The sequence below is a fragment of the Aptenodytes patagonicus genome, chromosome 18, assembly GCF_965638725.1.
Source record: "Aptenodytes patagonicus chromosome 18, bAptPat1.pri.cur, whole genome shotgun sequence".
Classification (NCBI taxonomy): Eukaryota; Metazoa; Chordata; class Aves; order Sphenisciformes; family Spheniscidae; genus Aptenodytes; species Aptenodytes patagonicus.
Genome location: NC_134966.1, coordinates 11,310,965 through 11,337,880, shown reverse-complemented (window position 1 = coordinate 11,337,880; position 26,916 = coordinate 11,310,965). Strand labels below are relative to the sequence as shown.

General features: G+C 48.1%; 2 protein-coding genes across 4 annotated transcripts; one reads left to right on the top strand and one right to left on the bottom strand.

The window, feature by feature from the left end:
- On the bottom strand, positions 1–15,283 carry MRRF (mitochondrial ribosome recycling factor). 3 transcript variants are annotated; one of them, XM_076355761.1, is made up of 7 exons: positions 15,222–15,283; positions 13,816–14,052; positions 13,206–13,361; positions 11,854–11,972; positions 8,864–8,955; positions 2,817–2,976; positions 1–1,271 (listed from the first exon to the last, which is right to left on the bottom strand). In XM_076355761.1, exons 2-7 carry the CDS (start codon positions 13,988–13,990, stop codon positions 1,194–1,196), a joined length of 780 nt encoding a protein of 259 aa, XP_076211876.1. In that variant the 5' UTR covers positions 13,991–14,052; positions 15,222–15,283; the 3' UTR covers positions 1–1,193. The 3 variants fall into 3 exon arrangements, with proteins under 3 accessions (XP_076211876.1, XP_076211875.1, XP_076211874.1); XM_076355760.1 differs by lacking the exon at positions 15,222–15,283 and adding an exon at positions 15,007–15,057; XM_076355759.1 differs by lacking the exon at positions 15,222–15,283 and adding an exon at positions 14,199–14,556.
- RBM18 (RNA binding motif protein 18) lies at positions 15,075–26,916 on the top strand. Its single transcript, XM_076355763.1, has 6 exons — positions 15,075–15,143; positions 15,237–15,353; positions 21,549–21,675; positions 22,918–23,004; positions 24,812–24,897; positions 26,287–26,916. Exons 2-6 carry the CDS (start codon positions 15,241–15,243, stop codon positions 26,444–26,446), a joined length of 573 nt encoding a protein of 190 aa, XP_076211878.1. The 5' UTR covers positions 15,075–15,143; positions 15,237–15,240; the 3' UTR covers positions 26,447–26,916.

The following is a 26,916-nucleotide window of genomic DNA, read 5'->3' as shown; positions in this document are numbered from 1 at the left end:
ACCGCCCTGGGCTCGCCATTTTCCTTTATTCATTTATCATGGTAAGCGCTTTGGCCAAAATACACAAAGCAGAGAAATTGTTGACATGTGGGGCCCTAGCAGAGCAAATCCTTCATCCTCCTCCCCCTCCCCACTGCACACAAACTAACTTTTTGGGAGTTGTTTATTTAAGGACTGCAGAGCACTCAGTGCTCTTTGAACCCAAAAGCTTTGGCAGTGGGACTGTGGGGCTGGCCACCACCTTCCCTCCTCTTGCCATCGCCCGAGGCTGCGGGGAGGCCATTTGCTGCTGTCGGGAAGTACCTGCTGGTAGTGAGGTGAGCTGCACGATGTGCTCAGGACCCCGTTCTGCTTCTACCTCCTCCACCCCCTAAAATGTGGTACTGGTGGCTCGTGTGGGCATGCCATAACTGGTCAGGGAGGGCAGATGCTGGTTTTGGAAAGTTCCTGTGTTGGCTCTTGGTCTTCTCAGTCCTGGCTAAAACAGCCACGCCGACAGCACCGGTTTCAGTTCTCTATCCACAAAGCCTAGGGAATCGCAAAGCCCACCTCCCCGGCCCACCCTGCACCAGTTGGTGTTGAGCTCCCTCGCGCCTTCCCGGTGGCCAGGCTGCAGGTAACTCTGCTGGCCACGGCAACGGGCAAACGCTTCTTTTGAGATGTGTGGACCCAAGGGGACACACCAACCAGGAACTGGCTGTCCCAAGGCTGCTCCTCCACATCTTATTTTGACTTTATTTTAAGCGAACATAAATGCCGAGGTTCACAGCAGGACAGTGCAGGTTTCTTTTGCGCATGGTCCTTGCTTCTGCCAGGCTGTGAGATGCTGGGATGCAAACAGGCTGGGGCGCAAGGCGAGCGGGGCAGCCTTTCCTCCTGTGCCTCAGCATCTGTGTGGGAGCCCTTCCAGCAGCCTCCGGTCCTCCTTCCTGCTATTTATTATTAAGATTTTTAATCTTAGTTCACCCAATTCTGTTGCCACCTGGATGAAGAAGAGCGAGGAGAGCTCTCCCTCTCTCCAGTACAATCCAAGGTGGGGAATCGGAGCAGACATAGCACTGAGCTGCTCTGGAGGTCTGGCAGAGCTGCCCCTGCCCATCGCCCGAGGCTGCTGACTCTGGGCAGGGATGGCCACCGGGGTGCACGGCAGTCCGTTCTTGCTCGAGGGGGGAGTGTGTCCATAGGGATGGTGCTTATCCAAGCAGCTCCTTGGTCTTCGCTGCCAGCAGCTTGTCCATCTCCGCTGCAGCGCTGTCTGCCATTTGCTGGATCTGCAGCAACATAGCACAAGTCTGAGTCGCATGCTAGGTGATGCCAGAGTTTAAAGGTAAAGGAATGACTGGATCACCTCCTGAAACAAAGCTTAAAGTCCTAATAAAACCCAAAATAGTGCTGGGGCAACACCGGCTCTTCCTGGGGGCTCCCACCAGCCCTCAGTGATTCTGTGCCAGTGTTGCATCTGTACAGTGAGAACAGGGACCGGTCAGAGGCTCTGAAAAGAGATGCACAACACAAACTCTTGGCTGAGCCTCCTAAGTGACTTGGTCGGGCCCTTATTTAACAGAGCTACTTCAGGGGAAGGCAGAGTTAGAGACCTGCTGGTGTCGGCACCAGAGAAGAGAGGGCTTATCTCATTACCTCCTGCAACATTTCCACTACTAGAACAAACAAGGTAATAGCAGGAGCGCAGCCTTAGTACATGCTAAGAATTCATACATCAAGTAACAGATCTGTTTATTTCTTGTAAGAAGAAATAAATGGCTATTGTTAAAGCCCTGCCCAGGGATCAGGTCTCCTGGTAACAAGGGATGGATATAGCAAGCATGTAAACAGGATCAAAATGCCTGCACTTATTTGTGTGAGTGCAGATAAAGGTTGGAGCACATCGGGGGGGCGTGTTTATGCGCTAGTTCTACAAGACTGATTATGATGTACTCGCTCCCAAGGTCCAAGGTATATGACGATGACCTTTCCTCATGCTGAAAAATTTGGGTACAAGCGAAAATTAGACTTGAGACACTACCTCTACAAATGCAGAAAAACATCTGTCTGCTCTGGGAGAACTGCTTCCCAACAGGATTCAGTTACAATAGCATGGCCATTTTTCCTGCTTGCACAAATGCTCTGTATATCAATGTTTATTTTTGTGAGCACACAGAGAACTGTCCCGAAGCATTTGCAATGTATCTAACTTTAGCTGTTAATAAACAAACAGCTAAAAAGTAATGGCCTGCCTTCAGAGGCATCAATTCAGCAAAACACTTAGGCTTGTGCCTGAGTTTATGCCCAAGTAATTGACTTTAGTGACATCTGCTCTTAGGGAATTAGGCATGTGCTTAAGTATTTTCCTGAATTGGAGCCAAAAACTCCTAACAGAGATAATCTTGCTAGCCTTTTCATTAATAACAAACTGGAGCAATCCTCATTAACACCAGCTGTTTTGCAGTGGCCAGGCACTGTGTAAATGGTGGCAAAGCTATGGATGTGGGTCGTTTTGCTCCCCAAGTTCAGCTGGCTTGTGCAACAATCCCTCTTAGTACAAAAGCTTTCAGGGAACATTTTTTTTTTTTTTTTTTTTTTTCCCTGTGTCAGCTTACAATGGTTCATATCATAAATTTGGCTTTGAGATTGAAGCCCCAAATCTCACAAAGAAAAAGCAAATACAACAGCCATTGCTGACTCCAAAAATTCAGGCCAGGACCACCCATTCCCCGGTCGGGTTCTCAGTGCTGGAGACTTGTCAGCAAGGGCTGGGACAAACGCACCACTGAGCTGTGAAACATTATGACATGGCAGAAGGAAAAAAAAAAAATTACCTGCTTTTCTAGCAGCCAGATGGTATCTTCAGACACTTTGTTCTTGAACTTCTTTACCTGGTTAACGCTTTTGCTTCGCACCTTTCTCAGGGCCTCTTTGGACTTGTTGGTGGACTGCTTGGCAAGCTTGGCCAGGCTCTCCCTGTGCTCTCTCGTTACCCTAGCAGCGAGGGGAAAGAAAAAACATCAAAAGGAAAAAGTGTCATGTGTAGCACAGCCAGATTTATTTTCTGCGATGGACTTTGGGTAAATGCAGCGATCCTCTCCGCTGCGGTACCTCTCCGATTGGCCTAGACAGAGCTGCCACGCAGCACTGAGCCAGGCTGTGCAGGGACACCCAAAAGCCACCTGTGTTAAGATAGAGCTCGCTCTGCATGGAGGCCCTGTGTCGCAGGGGCAGAGGGACTTAACAGCTCAGGGCGTGTTTTTATCCTGCTTTGGGCCACCTGAGTGAATCGGCCACCTCTGTGCAGCATCACCAGGGCAGCACACCCCAGTGAAGCAAGTCTTGAGCCTAGAATGGCAAGTTCCCGCCACAGCCCTAAGCTGAGGGACCTGGACTGAATCTTACTTGTTTTATAGTTGTCACTGCAGGGCCTGAAAGTCATGCTGAAATGTTCTGACTTTCCTTTTTTCTGCTACCAAAGCGTCTGCAGGAAAGAGGGAAAAAATCCAGCTCCAGACCTGAGAGATGGAGCTGAAAAGCGTAATCCTGCAAAGCCAGGAGGAAACCTCTGTCCCTTCCTGAAACTCGGTATTGTCTCCCTGCCGCTGAAGAGCCTGAATTATACATCTGGAAGCTACAGAGCTTATGTTTCGCTCAACCTTATTCCATCTTATCACAACCAGGCTTCTCCACCAAAATGATGCTGAATGCCCAGTTTGACAAGAGGATGATGCTAGACGTGGCTAGCCACGGCTAACTCGGCCCAGGAGAACTTCAGCTCCACCTTCCCCCTGACGCGGGGCCAGTTACTGCTGTGGTGCCGCAAGAAAATCCTCAACTTTCCATCCCAAACTAAAAACTGCAGGTGATGAGGGAGTCTGGCCATCTGAATAAGGCACAGAAATGGCTGATGTGTCACCTCAGCTCTGGTAATGCTCCAACACCTACAGCTGATCACTGTCAACATCAACTGCTAGTGCTTAACTATAATATTTTAATTATTTTCATGGCTATTGACGTTTCCAGACTGCCTTGAGAATGAAAAACCCCTGTGCACTCACTGAGACTCGCTAGCAGAGAGCACTCGTCTGCTCGCAGAAGATATTGCAAAATAAACATTTCACAGCAGTATTTAGAAATTGGCTGCAACAGCCTGGGTCACTAAAGCACTGAGGCCAAGACTCTTCCTGCAGAGAGCTCAGGAAACGTGGGGTGAGGGCTCCCAGGGCAGCGCCAGCTCTGCCCCTGGGTGGGTGTGCGTTACGGGGAAGCTGTCGGGACATGATCGGACCCTCGGCCCTTCCCGAGCTTGTGCTCAGCCCAGCAAGTTGCATGCGTGCCGATACCTTCCCTCGGCAGCCAGGTTGCTCGCAGCAGATGTCTGCAGAGGCACTGGCCTCTCGCCAGTTATCTTTATCATGGTGCAAGAGGGAATAGGCTTCCCAGAACCGATTAATTACAGGAATTTGGGATCGCTAGAAAAGCTGACAGACCTAAAGAGCAGCAACCCAGCCCCAGCATCCAGGGTGCCCCCTCACAGGCACGCTGCCGTCACCCGGGGGCACCCTGCAGGCAGCGGCTCAGCCCCCCCAGCCCGTCCTGCTCCCTGCAGAAGGACAGCCGGAGGGAGATGGCCAGTGAATTTCACATGTGGCAAGAGGCTTCTGGTCAGCGCAGGCTCGAGCCTGGACCGAACGCCTAATTAGAAGTGAGTGGGGTTACTTGTGGTTTCCTTTGCATCCCAACATCGATGCCTTTAGGGCTTCTCGTGTTCGATCTCCCCAGCCAGAGGTCCCGCGGCACATGCAAAGCCAGCTCACAAACAGAGGTCTGGGTGAGGTCAGATTCTCAGGCAGCTTTTTGTGGGGGTGGGGAGTCAATCCCGGCTGCTAAACTTGGAGGACAGAGCTGGAAATCTCTCCCATCTCCTGCTGGGTGGCGAGGCGAGTCGGTCTGCAGCAGGGCTGCCTCAGCTGTGGGAGACCGAGCTTGCCGTCAGCTATTCGCCTCCCCGCTCCCGCTCAGCTTTTGCGAATTGTGCTGAGGGTATCACTCGCCTGCTTGGGGCTGCCGAGCCTTTAAGGAAATGTTTTTGTTTATGCAGTGCTGCCAGATTTCCTATGCTTCTTGGCACAGGGTCACAGCTTTCATGCCTCCTTGTCTGTCTTTATTAACACCAATTTCTTTTTATCACTGTGCAGTGCCGTGGAGTTTCTCAGCGGGTTTTATGTTCCAGCCCGACTGCGTGTAAATTCTCAGCAACGCTACCAACAATGCCAGAAACGGACACTTTTTCAAGCAGATGCTGTTTCTGGTTAAGGAATCCATCAACACGAGCCAGGCCCACGGTTTCTAAGGACAGTTGTTTAATCCTGCCCCCAGATCTGGGACTTTTAAGCTGTTCTTAGATATCATTTCTTTTCTGTCTAGTAACCATTGCCCCTACCCTCTCTTTAAAGCCAAAAAAAGTGCGAAGTGAACCTGGGGAAGGGGTGCCAGAAGTGGGGAACAAGGACAAGGTCCCCGCCTGTTGCCCCTTCCCCTCTGCCCTGGGGGAACACCGCCCTCCCCTGCAGCTCAAGGAGCAACCGGCTCAAATCCTGCCGTTCCCCCGGGGACGGTCCTGCCCTGCCAGGATCAGGACAGAGCCTGGTGACTGACGTGCCAGGGCGTTCAGAAACACACACCGCCCCACGGGTAACATCTCCTCTTTTTCTGCTTCTACCAGCAACCAGTGGTTTAAGCGCTGCAACCCTTGGCTGCTCCTCTCCCCGCATACGGCAGGAGCAGACCCATAGCGAGCACGACGCAGGCCACGTCTCGTCTCTAATGCAAGACGTTTATGCGGGTAAGAGTAATTTCTGTATCTCAAATGCTAGGAATTTCCTGTGAACGAGAGGGATCAGTTAAAGTAGGCTTAACTAGATACTCTGCATGCATAATTGCAGATAAACATAGGGTGCAACATATATTGCTCAACAAAAAGCATGCAAGAGACTTCTGATGACGAGCGATCCAGAGCAACGCAGCTCAGAAACAGCTTTGGGGTTTTTTTCAAATGAATTTTTTTGAGTCCTTTCTCCCCATAGTAGGTATCTTTGCATTTCTTAAAGGGCAAAGGAAAAAAAGCTCACAATGAGTCATTAAACTTTCAAATGAGTCATCTGGCTTTCAGTAAAGCATGTGTAAAAATATTACTAATTTACAAACAATATCCAGTGTAACACAATGGGTCCAAAAAAGATGAATCTAAAAAGGAGGCAATACTATAAAAGACACAAGGTCAGGTCAAATTCGGCCAAGAGATCAACCAATACAAATGTTCCCATGGCTGGTTTTCTTTCTTTTTTTTTTTTTTTTCTTTTTAAACCTTCAGAGAATACTTTTTATACAAATAAATATTGCCTATGCAGTGCTAGCAACACAAACAGGCGAATGCCTTAGGGAGCAGAGGGGATCCTAGCAGGAAGCAGAAGTAAACACGAAAGAAACGAGTGTACTTTTTCTGTTAAAACTGCAATGCAAAAACTAAACTAGTAGAATAAATAAGGAAAAGTAAACTCCATTTTAAAATGCTCAGTTGAAACACTCTCAAGCACTGAAGCGTGGCTGGAGCAAAATATGACGCATCTGTGTCCAGCTGATAGGTCAGACTAAGAAGTGTTTTTAATAACAGGCAAGGACAATTCAGGTTTGATTTTACTTTTACTGTGCCTCCCCTCGTGAAAGAACCAATTTCTGCAGAAACAATATTGTCTCCTCATTCCTGATTTGTTTGCTCATTTTGCACACCTGCCATAATTTTAGCAATTTCGCTGCATCTGTCTGTCATACATTCTTTCATAAACATCCTGAGAGTTGGGAAAATGAAAAACTTAGAAAATTAAAAAAAGTAATTCGGGGATATAATATTAAAAAGAGGCCTCTAGCAGAATTTGATTAATTCCACTCCCCTTTGCATTAGAAGGTTTTTAAAAGGTTGAAACTGTCTGCTTCTCTTTTCGATAAGTGGATGAAACTCTGAAAGACCCAGTTGTGTTACTAAAGAGCGGGTGAGAAAACGGGACTGGAGGTGCCTGCGAGGGCAGACCTGCAGGGCACGTCTCCCAAGCCAAAAACCTCTTCAACTCGGGACTCCCTGGGCTGCCAACCAGCCAGGGAGAAAGGGGCCAGGAGCAGCAACCCTTACACACCAGAGGAACGAGGGAGCACACTAGGCAGATCTTCTGGGGAGAGAAGACTCGTTTTCGCTCTGCAGCACCGCAAAAGATAGTGACAGACCGTACACATTTGTTTAAAAAACAGTATTTTTTTTTTTTTTTTTTTAAGATTGGGATTTGCAGTTTTGGAGTTTCCTCCCCTGCAATTCATATTCAAGGATGACCCAAGTGCCCATTAACAATCAAACCACTGTGCAGCAACCCAGGAGCCTCAGCAATTATGAAGATAATGGTGCCCTCCTCCTCCTCCTCTGCCTCCTCTCCTGAGGAATGGGGGAAGGGTAGGGAGCACAGGGAAAAGAAAATCAGCAAATAGAATGATAATGTCATTCCCTCTCACTGACAGCAACGGAAAGCTGCAATTAGACTTCTCTGATCAAAATGCTAGATAAAATTCCATAGAATTCTTGAAGTAGATCTAAAGCACGAGAAATACTTGGTTCATCTTTACTGAGAAGTCACCGGCTTGTAAAACGCAGCGCACGTGCAAGGTGTTTGTGTGTGCAGGCAGTGGACGGAGCCGCCTTTACCCTTTGAGGGAGTTGTTCGCAGCACCCCAGCGCCATGTAACTCCGGGGCGTGAGATCATGTACATCCACATCTGCCCGGGGTATTTAGACGGCTCCATCGCTGCAGGGCCCGAGCACCCACAGGAACCCGTGAATTTTCCTTGCGCCACCCAAACCTGGGCAGAGCAGTGCTACTGCCCCTGTTACAGGCTGTCTCTGCGCTAGCGAGTTGCGCAGCACAGTATGAGCGGAGCTGCTGGGAGGTCTCACTCCACGCAGGGTCCAGCCTGGTCCCAGTGACCGAACACGTGTGCGCAGCGTGGGAGCACTCGGTGCGCTCCCAGAGGGTACCCCTCTGAAAGGATCCGTTCACAGGCAGAGACCCTAGCGCACTGCAGCCCAAAGCACGCTAAGCAGGGATCAGCAGGATCGCTTCAAAAGCGCTCTCCTGATCCAAACTGAAGCACTGATGCAGTGGCACCTCCTGCCTTGTCCGAGGGCTGGGAGACACCTGTGATGGGTGAGGGAAGCGACGCTCAGTCCTCGGCCAGGAGTAGCCTGCTTTTCTATCAGCCCTATACCAAAGTTTCCACGCAGCCGTCAGTTACACAATGTGTATTACACGAGAAGAGGGAGTGGATTTTTTTAGTCAAAGCTATCAATTTCCTCCCTCTTTCTTTCATCACTTTCTTTTAGTGTTCTCTGCAGCAAGGTGCTATTCACCCCTAATACTACTGTTTCGCTACTGCGTTACTCCTGCTCTACGCTGGTGTAACTCAAGGAATTTACAGCAGGGCAGCAAAGAATCAGCCCCTGAATTAAGGCAATACAGCTTCAAAAGCCTTTAGCTGTCTCTTGCAAAGTGCTGCAGCCAGCTAGGACCAACTTTCCTCTGCAGGGGGAAGATAAAGAACAATAAGACCAACACCAGATGCCAAAATGTGGTGACTTAGAGCTCAGACACTTGGAAGAGCTTCTACCAGACGTCTTTAGGGGCTCAGATTTTTTTCTGAACCTGAAATACAGCTATTTGGAAAGCAGCTGCATCACGACATTACAGCAATCATGCATGCTTACCCTCTGAAGGGCACTCACTGCAACCTATTGCGTTATCTTGCATGATGATGAACTCAGGCAGCCATCAATACTCACTTCGGAATTGGCACCCGAATTATTGTCCCATCCACTTCTGGGTTCAGGTTCATGCCGCTCTCCCTTATAGCCTTCGTAGCTGCAGCTGTGCTCTGTAAAACAGATCAAAAGGTAAAGGGAATTAGGAAATAATCATTCCCATATGCCAGAACTCTGTCAATAGTTGGCAATCCATCTCCATGGAACATGGAAACATTTACTTCTGTTACCAGTAAGATCAGGAAGTTACATTGGTGCAGAGAGCTTTGATCAAACCGAATGGGAAACTACGGCCGTGCTCGGTATCGGGGTAGGGGGGCACGAAGCAGGGGGAGAGGGGAAGGGAAGCAACAACAAAAGAAAACTGTTTTGCTTCTTTGAAACTATTTGAATGGTTTGAGGCAATGCAGAGTGAAACCGCAATAAATTCCCAAGGCATAGCCTGACTGTGGCGAAGGAGATGAAAGATTCTGAGCATTTAAAAATTCCAGTTGAATGTTTCCCACTAGAAATCACACAGTGCCAATTTAGAAACGTTAACTAACTTAACCACTTCAGCACTACAACCTAACCACATTACATCAGGGCAGTAGCAGTTGGTTGACAAATAGCGCCTGTGCCCAGCTCTGTGTTTATTTTACAGCTTATTACTTAGGATTAACTTCTCAAAACTCCACCACCGCTGGCTGACACTCTGCTCTGCTTAAAAGGTGGGGTGCGCAGGTTCACCTGGTAACTGGAAAGTGATTAAAGGCTTCCTTCCCCATCCCAGGGCACTGGTGTACCTTTACAGAGTGTCAGGCTTTACAGTTAAATCAGAGTTTTGCCAGGAGCTCCGGCTCTGCCAGGTTGCTTCGTTCTTGACGATTGACACTGACAATAACAAGACCGAGCAAGTCTGTATTCTTGTGGCACTCGCGTGGCATTTCCTACAAGGCACGTTGCTATTTCTGATACTCTTTCCCATCATTAACTTTAGCTCCAGGCTGCTGCAGTAGACTGTATTTATGAAGTTCAGCTTTTGTCAACTGAGGCACAAACTAAAGCTCTGCATATTTGTTTAGGTCTCTGACACGTGACATCACTGAATGAAACGAATGCTCTGCTAGTGTTTTGTAAGACAACTGCTGTCCTCTAGAACACAGCAAGGGCAGAGAAAATGTAACCAAGATGATCTCAGCACGTTAGGAATGTAAACGTGTTATTCTGCGGACAGTGCTTGCTCTGTAGGAAGGAAACGCTCAGTAAAAGCTGTGGTGTTTAACATACATGTTGGGGGAGACAGAGCAAGGGGAAAATATTGCCATATTGCCCCCATCCTCTTACAGCCCATGAAATAAATAGCCGTGCTTAAAAACCATAGTCTGGTTTGGTTTTATAACTCTCGGGCAAACAGAATTTGGCCCTGCGAGTCCTTTTCTATGATTATTTTCTTTCCCAGACTCTTCAGGCATTGTTATTTGCTTTGCAATGCCATGAAGTACTGACTATATGCTGTAAATAATGACATCAAGTAAACATGTCTGTTTTAAAGAGTTCAATCTATCCATGGAACAGTTATGGTATAAAACAACTCCATTGAGAAAAACAGTTCTAGCTCTAGTTCAAATGAAAAATGGTCGTTTGGCTTAGAAAGCAAATGTAGGCAATGCTATATAGTGTGATATTTAATTTCTCACATACCCATTTCTCAGCCTGAGCTCCTGCTTGGACACGGGCTAAGTCATGGAGTGACTTCCCCGGCACTCTGAGGGACCTCGGTGCACTCGCTGAGGAGGGGCCTTCATTCTTCAAAGCCATTATACATGCTGGATACACTTTAAGAAACACTTAGGCATCAAGTGCTTTACACTGACCTCCTCTGAGACTGCTGACTTAATTAACTGGGGAAAGCCTTTGTAAAATAAATAGAGATAAGCTTTGGCAAACCTCCAGACCTGGAGCGGGATGAACAGCTAACCTCGCGCTCGTTACTGCTCCTATCTGCGTGGCTGCCCGGCTCTATCTGTGTGAGCCCGCTGCAGGGGACCACTAGTGTTTGATCCTGAGGTGGGATCCAGATTTGCTGCCTCATTTAGGGGTGAGTCTAACTAAGGCTCCTGCAGAAAATTAAGGGAACTCAGCTCTCCCAGAGGAGAGGTCAAAGCACCTAATTCGGGTTCTGACCTGCAGGCGCTGCCAAGGGAGGAGCTCGCTAACCTCAGCAGTGCCTGAGTCAGGCCCTGTGACAGCACTTAGCACGGGCCCCGCTTAGTCCTACCAGGGAGGCTTTTCAGAAGCTCGTAGGCTAAATCGGCAGCTTCTTCCATGAGCTCTCAGGGGGTGTCCCCAGCCCTGGTAATAAGTAAGCAAGTCTGAGGAGTTTGATGGTGTCCCCAGCACAAATACAGACTATTCCAACGAGACATCTGGTTCTATGCATGGCCACGTCTTCGTAAGGAACTGAAATGACATAAACGCAATGGGGCAGATGCAGCATTGCTTCCACGTGTGTAATTCAGGTGAACCAAAGGAACGCGTGTGTGCGCTCAAGACTACTGGGTGCCGTAAAAGCATGGGAAATGGGGAGACCTGGCAGGGCAGTTAATCCAGGCATCTGGTCTGCGACATGCTCAGCGCCGTTTTTCAACCAAGCTCTTGCAGATCCAACTGACGGGAAACCAGTCCCCAGAGCAAACCCCTCATACTGTGGCATTTATTGGATACGACCCTGAGAGCAATCGCAGCCTGACGGGCAGCCTGTAACTCTCGTCTGGCCCTGTGCCGCTGCACGTGAGATGCTCTGGGCACCAGGCAGGGCTGGAGAGTCGCTCGCCCCACGCGGTGTGCAGTCGGCAGCAAAATACTGCTTCTGTTTTGTGTCAGCCGCGAAGTGACATGCAGCCCAGCCAGAGCTCTCACCCCTGCCAGGTTTGACTGATTTTGTCTAAATGTCCCTTTGCTCAGCATCAACCTGTTTGTTCCCGTGGTAATTATCTCCCCTCGCGATGCCTTCAGTAATGCGTCCTTACCTCTGGAAAATTGGTCATGTTCACTATAAGAAGCTGTGGTGACTTCTGTGAGATCTGCCCCAGCTGGTTCAGCGGAAACTTCCCGTCTTTTGTCACCACGATTATGTGATCAAGGACCCCTCAAAAGAACCAAACACAGGGGAGTTTCAGTATGATACAGCAGTTGACAGCGATGCTGAAGAAAAACGCGTACGCAGTGTCCCACTTCCCTTCTGGTATGCCAAATGTAGATGTTACAAAAGAAAAAAAACATGTTTATTCAGACTTCAGGTGCTGTTTGTGTTCATGCATCCCCTGTGGTATTTGCAAGCTAAATACTTCAATGCTACTCTAGAGCACAAAAACATGAAAACAAAACTCTCGTTTGTTTTTGTTACTCAAATAGATAAACTAAGCAAGATTGTTAAGAATTAAAAGGAAATAATTTTTAATTCTTAGAACTTAAAATCAAAATGTTGTTATAAAAATCAAGACAACTATTGTCTTTAACTTAACAGTGTTCTCTTAAACCCCTCTTTTTTTTTTTTCCAAGTCCCAAGAGGAGGTGTTGTACACTGCCTAATTTAAAGTATTCAGTTTCTCCCTGAGCTACTCTTAATCTGCTCTCTAGTTTCTGCTGCAAAATGTTAACAGGCCAAAAGGCACATGGGACAAGAGGTACTTTATCAGTGCAATTAAAAAAAATACCTATGGTTAAAATAAATAGTTAAGAGACTGAGCTATGCTTTCCAACTCCACTAAAGACTGAAGTGGCCTTGCCAGAGCTGGGGTGGTGAATGATTCAAATTTGGTCATTGTTTAATGTTAAATTTTATCCCTGAAACTTGATACTACTTACAAATACGTATGTTCAGAGTGTTATAGTAACTGTAGCTTAGTCAAATACATTCACATTTCTTCCTAAAACACAAAATTCACTAAGCGAACAAGGCTTGTAAAGGTCACTAACCACAAAGACGCACAGCAAAAAAAGTTTGTATATGCCAGACACCAGCCTGATGGCAATTTCCAAAAGGCTAATTTAATGGCAATTGGATTTTTCCTGCCCTACTGCACCATTAGCTGACAACCTGCTTCTTCATCACATCTGCAAACAGTTCAGTTAGACACTTTTGACATCTCCCACTTACAAAAGCTATTTCCAGGAAGCTATTAACAAAAATGGATTCTTCCTGGTCAAGCTCAGGGTGGAGAAAGCCTTTAGTTGGGGACGTCAAGGTTGTAGTAATGGGGTGCCCAGTGAATAACTCAATAAAAATAAAATCAATTTTGAAAAAATCAAGAGTTCTCTGTTACTGGGAGTGGTATCCTTATTTACAGGCAATAGAGCATCATACAAGAAAGTTACCAACCTGGTGAGGTTCTAACACTGAGATTTCTGCTGAAATCTTCTTTCAGAGCTTCCACCACCGCCTGCATGTCCTCACTGGTTTCCTCCAAGTTGATAATATCCTCAACTAGGGCAGCACTGATATTCACTCTGGCTTGAGTCTGCCCTTTACCTTTAGCTGCAGATTACACATAAAATTAATTTCTGTTTCTGACAACAGTTAGTTGTTGCATTAGAAAGTAGAAAGAAGACATTAAAACCACTGTTAGATTCAGAATCGAGTCTAAGATAAACCGAAGTAACTGTATTTTTTAATGAGTAAATAGCCCAGCACTTGAGCACATAAGCTGAAATGTATTTGCAGGTCACGCTGTGTGCGCTGACTCCAGCCTGGACTGTGACGATTGCTACCTACTGCCCCAGCGCAGCAGCAGCTCCATGCGGTACCTCTCCCGCGGGAAGGGCTAAGGTTTCCTGTACACTGCAACACCGTCAGGCAAACCAGCTCCTCCAGAGCTGCGTTCTGCCAAAGCTAGATCAATACTGGTACGCGAGATAAAAGGGGCAAGAAAAGAAATTCTGGCAACATACTGAAGGGTTGCAAACACTAGGAAAAAGGCTGCCACCGTTACCTTTTTTGGTAGCTAGCTGTCTGGTCAGCAGCATCTGAGGGACACACTGCCTGCAGCCATCCAGGGGCAGGGCTGGGCAGCCTGCAGGAGCCTGCGGCAGCCCCCGTATCATTGCGAACGAAGAACGGTAAAGCAGGGAAGGCAGATGACGGAAGCGCCTTATTGCCATAGCCATCGTTTACAGCTCTTCTCTAACTCACACGGAGAAGAGAAAAGGCAGGTGGTCCACTCGGCGTGCTAAAAAGAAACAGATTCAGGTCTTAGTTGTACCTCTCGGTGCAAGGTGACAGTTCAGCAACGTGGGGCAGCGGGCCTGGGCGTACTGCAGTGACCGAGGGGTGAATTCAGTGGAGGGGGCTCGGTGGCAGCCAGCCCCTACCCACCTTATCTGCGCGGCCCCTGCACATCCGTCCAGAGGGGCAGGGGCCTGTGACGCAAGAGTCTGCTAAGTAGGAGCAGCTTGTCAGAGTATCTGGTATTTGCACGTCAGCTGAGTGGAAACTTTAATTTCTGTCACAGGAGGTTTGAGGCCCCAAACCCCCCGAGCTGCCCCGATTTTACGGGATTTATTTCAGCCCGGGCTGTTCGGGGCTCCGAGGCGTTACCGCAGGCCGCGGCTCCGCTGTGCCCAGAGCCGCAGAAACACAGACGGGGAAGTGGGGCGACGTCCGGGGGAGCCGGGAAGCTGCCGCTGGCGGCCACCGGAGGGACCGGCCTCTCCCTGCGCTCCCGGCCGCGGGCTCCGCTCCGGGGGCACCCGGCCCCCGCGCCCGGGTAACGACGGCCGCCCCCCTCGCCCCCTGCTCCCCAAGCCCGGCGGCGGGGACCCCGCGGGGGATCCCGGCCCCCCCCGAGCCCCGCTGGGTCCCGCCCGCCCCGCGCCCACGGGGTCCCGGCCCCGCCACGCGTGCGCACGGGCCCCGCCCACCACGGGCCCGGGCCCGCCCCCGCCCGATGCTCCGCCCCCTCCAGCCGATCCCGCCCCGGCAAAAGGCCCCGCCCCTCGTCCCGCCCCGCCCCCACTGGCCCCCTCTCCTCAGGACTCGCCGGCCCGCCCCCGCCCGCGCCCCCCGCTCCCCGGTGCCCCGCGGAGGGCCGGGCTGCCCCGCCCGCCGGGCCGGGCCGGGCCGGGCCGGAGACCGGGGGCGGCGAAGGGGAGGGGGGAGGGCGGGCGCCCGCCGCCCCGCTCACCGTCGCGCAGCCCCGCGCGCTCCAGCCAACGTCATCGGGCTGCGCCGTGGCGTTACGTCACAAAACGGCGCCAAGGGCGGGGTGAGGCCTGCGCGAGGACGGAGCGGCCGCGGCCCGCGCGGTCCCGCGGTGTCATGGTGAGTGAGTGCGCACCCGGCCCCGGCCCCGGCCCCGGCCCCGGCCCCGCTCTCGCCCCGCTCTCGCCCCGCTCTCACTGGTGCCCTCCGCAGAGCCATGGAGCCGGGGCGCCAGACGCTGCCGCTGGAGAACGCCTCCATCCTCTCCGAGGGCGCCCTGCAGGACGGGCACCGCCTCTGGATCGGCAACCTCGACCCCAAGATCACCGAGTGAGTGACTGCGTGCGCGGCACCACACCCCCCCCCACACCCCACCCCCCCCCCCCCCCCGGTCCCGCCGGCCCTCCCGGTACCCCCCGTCAGCGGCCCCGCCTCCCCCGGGGCGCCGCCTCCCTCCCGCTACCCCGCCCCCAGCGGCGGCACCACCCCTCCCCGTTACCCCGTCAATGGAGCCGTTCCCCCCCCCCCCCCCCCCAATCAGCGGTGCTGCCCCCCCCCCCCCCCCGCCTAGCAGCGCAGCATCCCCGGAGAGTGACGCGTCTCCCCGCCCCGGTCCCCCCCCCCCCCCCCCCCTCCGGCCGCTGGCGTTCCTGCCCTGTCCCTCCCCAGCCCTGGCTGCCCCCGAGGGCCCGGCGTTAGGTCCGAGCGCTGCCCGCTCTCCGGTGCCGGGGGCTCGCCCGCGTGCGGGATGGGTGACAGTTTGGGGGACCCGCGCTGGGGCTGCCCCCGTGCCCAGGAGGGCAGCTCAGGCTGATGTAGCGCGCCCGGCTCTCGCCTCTGCCCCGCAGCGAGGAGTCACGGTCGCCCCCTCGAGCAGATTCGCCGACTGGTCCCAGCTCCCGCGGCACTGAGCGGGCGGCCCCGTGTCTGCTCGGCGCTGCGGCCCGCAGCGTGTGTGTGTGTGTGTGGGGGGGGGGGGTATGTGGGGTGTCTCCAGGGCTGCGCTGGCCCCACGGACCAAGGGGCTCGGCGGCGGGCGCTTAACCGCTGCGTACGGCGATCCTCTGAGTCGCCGCTCGGGCTGGAAGGCCGGGGGTTGAAAACGTCTTCATTTCTAGGGAAATGTTAGACTTTCAGGTTTGAGGCTTTCAGGGTGACGAAGGGCCTTGCTTCGTTATTTTGCTGGTGTCAGCAGCGGGGTGTAGGTTGAACAGAGGAGAGTTACTGGAGTAACTGAGTGGTAACGAGGTAGGGTGCGGTGTGACTGGCTGCTTATGGTGGGTAAGTGCATAAATCAAACGTGTCTGTGTATGCATTTTGTGTTTTCTCCAGGCTACAGATAATGATCTTCTGAGCAAACATAATATTTGAACAGCTAAATTGTCAAGGAGATGACTTGCTGTCCAATATTTGGATAGTGTGCTGAGAAATCAGTAGGTCGTGCATAAAAAAAAAACCAACCCAAAACACCAAACCAAAACAATTTGGGATTTATACACTTCTAAGAAACAAGCATTTTTGATTAACTATTGTATATGCCTGTCATGGAATACTTTTTCTTCCTGCTTCTTTTTGTGTGTGTGCAGGTGCTAGGTTTTTATTCTAAATGTGGTTCATCTTAGCAGAGCAGTTTTCTAATAGCCTCTAAATGGAATCATTAATGCATTGTGCTTTTCAGCCTTTCAGCTTTGGGTGGTTTCTGCATTAATTACCATTTTTATCCCACAGCTACGTTACTCCGGTTTGTCCACATTCACTGACCACGTAAAATTAGATATAGGAGTTCTTGAGTATGTTGTTTGCTGGGTCCTTAAAGGTTCAGGAAAGTGGATTAGTGTGAGGGGAAGAATAGTGGGTGTTTGCAAATGCATTAGATCCTTCACTTCCCAGGGTGATCGTTAGTGGTGTTTTTAAAGAACCTTTCAGGTTGTTTCTCTGAATCTAGGCCAGAAAAGTAATAGCTTTATATGGCAAAACTTACTGTTTTCATAGCTTGGGTGAAATGAGTTCTGTGGGTTTCAGTCGGCTTCTTACATGGGCAGGCAGTTCCTTTTCGAATAACCCGTTGCAGCTGCGTGAATTCGGCAGTCTGGGTGTGGGGTACGGCTGCCCTGGTACCCTCGCTGCCGGGGACCGTGTCTAGAGCAGCATCGCGGCTGGGGGCAAGGGGCTTCGTTCCCCAGCGTCACCAAACCTAAAGTGCTTCCATGCTACTAAATGTTTAAAGCGCGCCCAGTGATGAGTGACAGTGCTTGTTGCTTATTTCGGGCTTTATAATTCTGTGTCTTGCTTTTGGTTTTACTTTAAAAATGGCTATTCTTTCCTGCAAACTATGTTGTAATCTCTGTTTCCTTGTGAATAAAAAAAGAGGAAGTTCCTTTTAACACGTTGTCAGTGTAGAGAGAAAGAGTGCAGTTCTGTGTCAGGTCAGTAAGTTTCTATAAATCATAGAATAGTTTGGGTTGGAAGGGACCTCTAAAGGTCATCTAGTCCAACCCCCTGCCGTGGGCAGGGACATCTTCAACTAGATCAGGTTGCTCGGAGCTCCGTCCAACCTGACCTGGAATGTTGCCAGGGATGGGGCATCCACCACCTCTCTGGGCAACCTGGGCCAGTGTCTCACCACCCTCAGCGTAAAACATTTCTTTTATGAGATTTCATCTTGGCCCTTACTTTCTTATCCTAAGGGCTTGCATCTCTGCTCATAGTTGTTCATCTGAATTATCCCTGTTGAGGTTACTGATCACATGACTAAAAACATACACCTGAAAACTAAATAACTGTTTCTTCATTTGCTGCTTTTATCTGATTTTTAAAGGGCTGCCCCTGCAATTTCTATGTTAGATTTGTTTAAGATGGAGTAAAGTTGATTGATTGAGTTGTTAGCAGGGTTAATAACTGGTTGTGACTTTCTTGAGCAAAGATGAGTTCAGAAAGTCTTGAATTAATCCAAGATTTTGATTTAGAGAGCAACCTATAGCTGCAATCAAGTGCTAGGGAGTTAATAGGTAACGTACACATTTGAGCACAAGCTGCAGTAATAGGAATTTATAAATGTAGGGCTGCCCACAAATTACAGCCTGCAAGTTGATGTCTTATAGGAGGTTATTGCGCATACTGAATAACTCTGACTCAAATGGGAGTCTCAAAGGATCTTGAACGCTGACGTACCCTACGTACTGGGGTATGGTGGGTCTTCTGGTGGGCATTCCTCCTTACCAGTAATGTTTGTTTGGGTGACTTCTCTTCTTTTATCCAGCATCCTTAGGGGATTGTTCTGCCTGTGGAAGAAGATAGTATTAGTAGTCTGCTGAGTGTATTCTTAGCAGCTGGAAGCAGGTGAGCCGCCACCATAGGACCACGCAGCTGTTCGTGATGTAGGACATCGTTTCCAGGCACTTCTGATGCTGAATGATCCCTGCTGTGGGGCCTGCCGCGGCAGTGCACGAGGAGGGCAGCAGATGATCGGTTCTGGGTTTGGTACCACTGAGCAAGGAAGCCGTGAAGTCCCCTCACCATCACCGTGCGCATTGCCTGGTGCAGCATTTGTCCCCCAGCTACACAGTGGGGTAGGAGATGTGCTGTGGCACAACCGTTTGTTCACGTCACCTCTCACTGCTCCCATCCTGCAGGGAAAAAAAACTGTACTTTAGTTACATCTCCCACGTGGCAAGCAGAGTAGGGCTGCCTCTTCTGCCCATTCCTGTCTGTAAAGTCTTTTGAGATTTTTAAACTTTTGTCTGTCCAAAATGTTGCATTTCCAGCTCTACAGCTACACATACATATTATCTAGTTTCCAGTAGCCTTTGAATGACCATTCATTTTCTGCGGGTATGAAATAGCGGGTGTTCAACTTCCCTGGCTGTTGTGCTGCTTGTCTAGGATCCCATCTTGATGAGTCTCACCTAGAAAACAATGTGTGCATGAGTTGTTGTTACAGACTCCTACTGACTCCCAGTGGGGCAAAATTCTTCGCAGTAATAGGTTTCGCATGTGGCCCGGTACCTTTGCGGTATCCTTGGGACAGCATTGTTCGGAGGAAGCCTTGCCTGTGTTTGAATAGCGCTCGGGGTGCCAGGAGGAAGAGTGGAGGAAAAGGAAATGGGGGAGCTGCTGGTTTGTCTCGCATTCGCATCAGATGACAGGAAGTGGAAATTGAGGTTGGCTGCGGTGATCTGTACAGCACGGTGGGGCCACATCTGTGTGAGCAACTTCCAAGCTCTGGATAACCCAAGTCGTTGCCATAGTAAAGCTTTTTACATGTTCTCACTTCTTTTTTTTTTTTTTTTTTTAAGGCTTCAGGTTTTCCGTGACAGGTCTTCCTTCAGTACTGAACTCTTCTTGGCTTGGAGAACTACTTGTCGAGTTACTGTTAATGCCCTCACTATAGTAACGATAACAAATCATAATCATAGCCTGAAACTTTTAGTTATACAAGACTTCAGTTCTGAGCTGTTCCATGGAGAGTAGGTGACCTGCAGTTGTAAAAATCACATGCATGGTTGGACAATAGCGTTTGCATCATCTACCATCTAAAGATTCTAGATAAAATAGATTACATAGGTTGCTTCTAGACTATTAATGAAATTTCTTTTAAAGGAAGAACTACCACTTTGCTAAGAAAGTATTATATGAATGCAGAGGTTCTCAGATTAAAAAAAAACAAACCACAAAGTATTCCTTTTAGCAGGGCAGCTGCAGGGGTTTTGTTGTTGCTAAACAGAATGCAATGAGAATCATCGTTGCCCTTCCACTGCCTCTGTAATTGCCAAAAAGGGAACAGCATTCTAGTGGTAAGGGCTTTATTTTCATACTGCTGAAATTGCAAGTGCTTTTTGTAGCAACATATTTACAGAAACAAACCTGAGGTGCATTTACATATTTTGGAGGCTCTGAAAGTTCAACATGTGGGTTTTATATACATCACGTCTCCAAAGTTAGTGTTTTTACTTGTACATCTGTGACTGCTCGTTGGTAGCTTGAGGTGCCGTGGTGAAACTTGGCTACCGTGTAACCAGCTCGTTCTTTTTCCTGCTCTTGCTCTTCTGTCTCCCTTGCCTTCTGAGCAGAGACCGAAGGTTTGTAGGCCTCTTGGAAGACCACAGTGCTTCGTCTGTATTCCGAAGGATGTAGGAAGCCTTCCATAATCAATTACAATGTGTTTATTCCCCTGGGAGATAACTTGGCCCGTCTGCACTGCTCGTCTGAACACTTGCTGCACCTTCACCTCTTTAAAAGTGCATATCCTGAGTGTCCTCCGTGACCTTGTGAGATGACTCACATTCCTGGAACTTTCTTGCCTGGCTCCTGGAGCTCAACAAAGGGCTACGGCCCTTTTCAAACATCCTATCGGGCTTTATTAGGAAAAATGTTGTCTGCTCTTCCTATTTGGACTGTCTCTAAAGTTGCCTTGTGCATTTGGCCGTCTTGGGCCACTACTGACCATTCATGTCTGGACATACAAGGTTTCATCCAGAGCCTGGTGCTCCATGTGCATGTTGCATTATCCTGGTAGGCTTTCAGAGCACTGAGCATTATCTTGCAAGCTGAAAATTTGGCTTAGACTATGTGGCTTGCTACTGAATGCTGTACAGCTGATCAGGAGATGAGTCCTGACTAAGACACCCTTATTAAACCCTTAGACAATTCTTAAACTCTAGGGATGGGGTCAGGCAGTGAAATAGTAACAGGTGTCGTTTTCCTTCTAGGTCAGTTAGTGTTGTTAAATGCTTTGATACAGGGAACCAGAAAAGCTGCAAAGAACTTGCAGGATTAGATGTGGCTTGTACAACAAATGTGCTCCTTATTTTAAGTTGCTCAGTGCACTAGATACTAAGCAGACAGATTTACTCTGGCTTTTCCCAGTTTTATTGAAAACAGCACACTCCCCACTGGATGGCAGGAAGATAATTGGCTAAATAAGTGTCTGACTTCCATGTGCATGTTGCTGAAAAGCTGTCTGAGCCAGAAGCACTGGCAGATTTGGCCTGGATGATGCTGAGGTCTGTCTGGTGCCTTTTTTTTGCCTGGTCTACTGTCAATTCCTGGTTGCAGTTTGTTCTGCTTATTCTTCTGTCTTCCTGCTTCCCCAGCTCTGCCAGGCAAGTGGGAGAGTGGCTGCATTTCTGTGTGATGGGGAGACACGATGTTTACGCTTGAAAGTAGGTGTGATTTAGAGAGGCAGGAGGCAAAGCCCTCCTAGACTCCTAGCAAACCATTGCATAATTGTCCAAAAGCCAACTATTAATAGATCTTCTGCATGCCCTTCAGCTGGCACCGCTGGGAGGGAAGCTTTGTGCCTTGGGGTTTTAGAGCAGTCACTGATAACACAGCTCAGAGCTACGGATGCTGAAGGGTTGCTGTACAGGGCGCCCAACTCTGCGGATATTTGGGAATACACGTATGACACAACTGAACTGCTTATGTGACTGACTATGATACGTGTGTGCGTGTCAGGGGGTTCCCCTCTATCTCCTCGTTTTGAGAGTGGTGAAAGGTTTCATAAACATCTTCTCTCCCATTCAGATACCACCTTCTCAAACTCCTTCAGAAGTTTGGCAAAGTAAAGCAATTTGACTTTCTCTTTCACAAGTCTGGTGCTCTGGAGGGGCAGCCGAGGGGTTACTGTTTTGTGAACTTTGAAACCAAACAGGTATGTTGCTTTTATCTAAAATTCTGATTTAAATGGCTGGCTTCTTTCCCCATCTTTTTTATGTTAATGTAAAGCTAAAACAGGAAGGGATAAGTTGAATACCTTGTCTACACAAACCTACAGACTCTAACAGCTCCACTCTGTGATAGCCACTCTGTGACCACTCCTGGAAGTAGCAATAGTGATTTCCTTTCTCCTGTGCTGGCTTTTCCTGAATCCTGCTTTCTAATGCAAATCGGAAAGGGTCAGTTCTTTGGTCCACGTTTGTAGTGAGCTTGTGGAGTGGTACCGTGAAGATGCTGTGATCCACACGGAGCCTTGGATCAGCCTGCCAGACCACCTGAAATCCAGAACTGCTCCAAAGTCCTCCTAGTTTTTCTTTTGGCTTCATGAATGCACAAACACCAACTTGTGTGATGCTGCCAGATGTACAACATGACACATCTGCAGCATCCTGGAGTGAACTGCCCCTGGCTGTCCAGTTGGGATTTTAGCTCTTGTTACAAACCAAAATTTCAAGTCATGCTCACCTGCAACATCAGGGTTGTAGTTATTTTGTCATAATTCTGCTAAAATTGTTCAAAAGTTAGGAAGAATGGTGTGTTTGGAGATTGCTTGTGGTTGTATGATCTCATCTTTTTGTTGTGCCGTTGCCAGTAAGGATGTCAGAAGAGCCCTGACACAGTGCGTTAGCTCTAGAAAATTATTCATGGCAAGGTGGAACAGCATTGCAACATAAATCTTCAGCTGCTGTGAATCAAGTTTTATGGGAGTGTCCCAAAACTGAGATCCCACTGCTGAGCCTAGAACAGGACCAAGTGGATAATGTCCCCCATGCACGTCAGCAGGATCTGGCGTAAGCATAGATAGGTGTTGATGAGACACGTAATCACTGTAATGAGTCACCATATTTTCTAGAGAAACTCCTGTAGCATAAACCTCCCTCAGAATGCTGTTCCAGTGGCCTCTAGGTTTGGTATCTTCAAAACTGATCACTTTCCCCATTTCCTCCCCCCAAAAACAGGTGAAAAAATAAACCAATAAGGCTGATAAAAGTCTGGTTACTCGGATGTTGGAGCCTTCCAAAGATATCCCTGGGTTGGGATACAATGGGATAAACTTTCTTTGCTGTCAGTTAGCTGTACTTACAGAAGACTGATTAACAAAGAAAGAAGGCTCTTTAAATCTGAGTCGGTTTTGACTAACGACTTGGTTTGTTTATTGAACTGTCTTCCTGTGCAGGAAGCAGAAAAAGCGATCCAATGCCTCAATGGGAAGCTGGCCCTTTCCAAGAAATTGGTGGTGCGGTGGGCACATGCACAAGTCAAGGTAAGCTTGTGGTTGTAAACCGCTTTTAATTTGTAAAATCGAAAAACTTTAATATTAAGGAACAATTCTTTTCAAGGCTGTCTTAGCCTGGCAAGATAATTTCAGTCTGTTCTAGGAAATGACCCTGATAGAAACGGTATTAACAATCTACCACTTCTCCTGTCTACCTAAACTGTGCTGGATTAGCTGTGAGTAAAAATAGGCCATTTAACCTGATGTTCTTTGAAAGGGAGTTTCTGATCAAAGTGGTGTGAACGGATTACTTCTATAAATGTCCACGTTTTAACTTTTCCCAAACTCAGTGAGTGATTGGCTGAAGGTTTGAATCCTTCCCTTTGTGGTTTTGCTCCCTGTTTGGATAGGAGATGCATGGAAATTCCCAATTACTGAGTACTTTGTTCCACTTCTGAAAGCACTTATGTGGCAGCATCTCTAATTACTTTTGACTTTAAAGCAACGTATTTCACATCTAAGCTAAATATCCTTTTATTGCTTGCTCTGTTGCCTGAAACATCAAGTTTTTAATATTAACTTAGGCAGTACTTTCTGGAACATCCTTGTTTTAATTTTTTTAAATTCTTGTCTTGTTTATCCTGCAGTTATTTACTATCTGGTATTTGATAAAGCAATTTATTTTTAATAACTTTATTTGCAGATAAATGGATTTTGGGGGAGGTGGGGGGAGCTGCTTCTTGCCACTTTCCTTTGGGTAGTTTGCTTTTAGCATGTGTTGATTATCCTACAGGCAGCTTTCTACCCTTTCTCTAATCAAGTATACCAGCGCATCTGTTTTGGATGCTAAAAAACCAAAACAAAACAGGTATCTTCGTTAAAGGAGACCATGTTGTTTTAATTATTGGCTCCAAGGGTTCCAGGCTTTTGTCGGCACATCCAAGCTTGTGCAAATCCAGTCTCCATTTTCTTCAGCTCTGTAGCCACTAGCTCGCCACGTGCTTCCGGATGCCTGAAGGATGATCAGGCCTTAAAAGGCGTTTCGGCCAGAGGAGTGAGTGTCTGCTCAGCTGGGAATTCAGCGGGGTAGCTCGGTGCTTGGCTGTCCGGGGTACAGTGAAGAACATGCATAAATAATCAGTTCAGTTTGCATGGCATTTTCTAATCTGTGAATGGAAAGATTTAAAAACACAAAACTTTGGCTTATTGTAACAAGTGTTTATTTTAGACAATACCAGCACCATGCTAAGTAGTTTTAAGATGAGCGGCCAAGGCTTACCAGACACTGTCAGTTTGAGCAGCTCTGCTGAAAAACAAACCTGACTTTGTGCCAAATGAAATAAGGAAGCAGAACACTGCGAATAGTTCAGGAGGCCCGTTGCCCACAGAGATGGCAGACTCACAAGCTGCTTTCTTGGTGGTTCCTAACTGGTCTTTTTTTTTTTTCTTTTCTCCCAGCACTGCATGATTCTGTGCAGTTGTGTGCTTGGGTTACCTTCTGAATCTGCACAATGTCTGTACAAAGAGCATAGCAATACAGTACAGTAGTTACCTTAAAATTTACCATCTTTGCTTCATGTCTTATATAGAGGGGAACAAGAAGTGATAAGACAGGGTAAGGTTTAAGGATCCATAGTACAGTGCACATAAGTGTTCGGTATCAGAATCTACATTCCATGTTGGTACTAAACAAGTGTTATGGTTGGGATTTGTTTCAGTGGCCACCAAAATTATTCCTAGCAAAAGCTTCACAAAATCTGAGGTGGTGTTAATCCAACTCTAAAGTGTATCTGTGGGCAAATGTTTCTTTGTTCGTAATTCCAGCTGACTTCAATCCTTGGTCTCTTGTTCGCAGAGATTTGATCACAATAAAAGTGAGAAGATCCTTCCAATCAGCCTGGAGCCATCTTCCAGCACAGAGCCGCCCCAGTCTAACCTAAGGTAGGAGGTGGGGTGGGTGAGAGGTGACCAAACCATGGGAGTGGCGGGGAACTAACTTCTTCAATAATATCTGGAGTTGTTACCATTATCTTTGTGCTAAAAATATAACGTGGCAGAAAAACTGGTTTTTAGAAGGGCAGCATGCTGCAAAGTAACTCATTTGATGTGGGACGCTTCGGACTTGAAGTTAATTTTCTAACATGTGAAGCTACTAGGGCACTAGGAAGGAAAAGAGATGAGGAGAGGAATTGAGAATGTGTAACATTCCAGCTCCTTTGGCCAGAATGTGCTTTGCACTTCTTCATATGAATTTCAGTGAGAGGCTTTGTACTGTACTAATTTGATAAAGCAAAATGCTTATGAGCAAGAATTTCTACTACAGTGGCAAAAGATTAAAACAAAATCACAGGTAGTACTTCACGTAAAACTTTTTTTTTTTTTTTGCGAGCGTTAGGGCTGGTAGGTCTTCTCTGTGGGATGTGGTTAACTTCTCCAACCCCTCTGTTTACCTAAAGCACATAGTACTGCTTTGCTAATTCACAGTTTGGTTGAAAGGGTATGTGATTTTCCTCTGTGTTCTGTCAGTGGAACCCTATAAGGAACCAGGACTGGGGATAATGAATTTACCTACAGATAAAATAAGCTTGCAATTCAGAAGCAACACGCTAGGAAGTAATGAGCAGAAAGACTTGAGTCATGCAGATTGTCAGCCACGTCAGTGGCACAAAGGAGTTGTTTTAGCGAGGATGGATGCTGCAAGAAGCCACAGCAGAGAAGGGAACGTGCCTCGGTCCATACCCAATGGAGGATAGCGAATAACAAAAGTCCTAGGAATTTGGGGTGTAACCTGGGATAGCTTCTCCCTTTGGGATAAACCCTGCTAATGCTGAAATAATGTTTCTTCCTGACTTAATTAGGGTCTGGGGTTTTCCCATCCCGAGCGGTCTTGTAGCTGGGAGGAAGTCTGGCTTTCATTTCTCTGCTGTTTCCAGCAGCCTTGTCTGAGCTGCGCTCTGCTGCACATGCTCAGACCTCTTTAAATGACATCATCTTACATGAAGTAGGAAGCCTTGTTATGTACTTGTCTTGCTCGGTGTCCTCAAGAAAGTGCTGAGTAGGTGCAAGGACCGTTATTTCGTGGTGCTGTGATATATCTTGGAGGACCTTTCCTAAGCAAATCCATGCTGAGGATTGAAATGAAATAGCGTGGGCTTTAAGCAGTAGATTCCTGCCTCCCAACTTCACGCCGCTGTGAATGCAGCGATGGGGGCTGCCTAGCCCCTCCTTGTGTGACTAAGTATTTGCATGTCAACAAAATCTCTGGATTGCTGTAGTCTGATTGCATGCTAAGATCAAGCTCAATTTCTCTTCTGCTTTTTCTCTTTCCAGTGTCAGTGCAAAAATAAAGGCCATTGAAGCCAAGCTGAAAATGATGGCAGAAAACCCTGATGCGGAATACCCTGCAGCACCTGTTTATTCTTACTTCAAACCACCGGATAAGAAAAGGACTACTCCTTATTCCAGAGCTGCCTGGAAATCTAGAAGATGATGCTTATGAATGGATGATGGTAGCAAGAAACACTGCTTTGTATACCTGGAGTCCTCCAATGCTTTTGTACTTTGTAGAGTGAGAAGGATACTGCCACCTGCGCACACCACCACTGTCCATGGCACAGTGTTTTGTAACACCTTAGGTGGTCTGCTGAATACTCCTTACTGCCAGTGCAGCTTCACAGCTGAACGCTGTTCAGAAAAGTAGGTTCCCTTCAAAGCCTCTGATGAACACGCAGACAACCTCTCGTTAGTGTGCATTCATTAGCAAGATTAGAAACAGTAACCAGTGTATGGAGTAAAGCACATCCAAAAATACTCCATTTAACTGACTACTTTTTAAAGTATTTTCGAACAAAAAGTATTCCAATTCGTGTTTTTAATGGAGGGGAAGCACTTGGTTTTGATTAACGTTCTGTAGTTACCATGGAAAACTCTTTCATCTCAATAAAATTAATTTTAAATAGA

Bases quoted from the DNA above. Each gene is read 5' to 3' on its own strand.
- RBM18 (XM_076355763.1), top strand. From the start codon at position 15,241: ATGGAGCCGGGGCGCCAGACGCTGCCGCTGGAGAACGCCTCCATCCTC. The intron at 23,005-24,811 runs GTAAGCTTGTGG...TCTTGTTCGCAG, and splicing joins GGGCACATGCACAAGTCAAG to AGATTTGATCACAATAAAAG. The intron at 24,898-26,286 runs GTAGGAGGTGGG...TTCTCTTTCCAG, and splicing joins CCGCCCCAGTCTAACCTAAG to TGTCAGTGCAAAAATAAAGG.
- MRRF (XM_076355761.1), bottom strand. From the start codon at position 13,990: ATGGCTATGGCAATAAGGCGCTTCCGTCATCTGCCTTCCCTGCTTTAC. The intron at 13,362-13,815 runs GTAACGGTGGCA...TGTAATCTGCAG, and splicing joins ACAGCTAGCTACCAAAAAAG to CTAAAGGTAAAGGGCAGACT. The intron at 1,272-2,816 runs GTAATTTTTTTT...ATGTTGCTGCAG, and splicing joins TCTGGCTGCTAGAAAAGCAG to ATCCAGCAAATGGCAGACAG.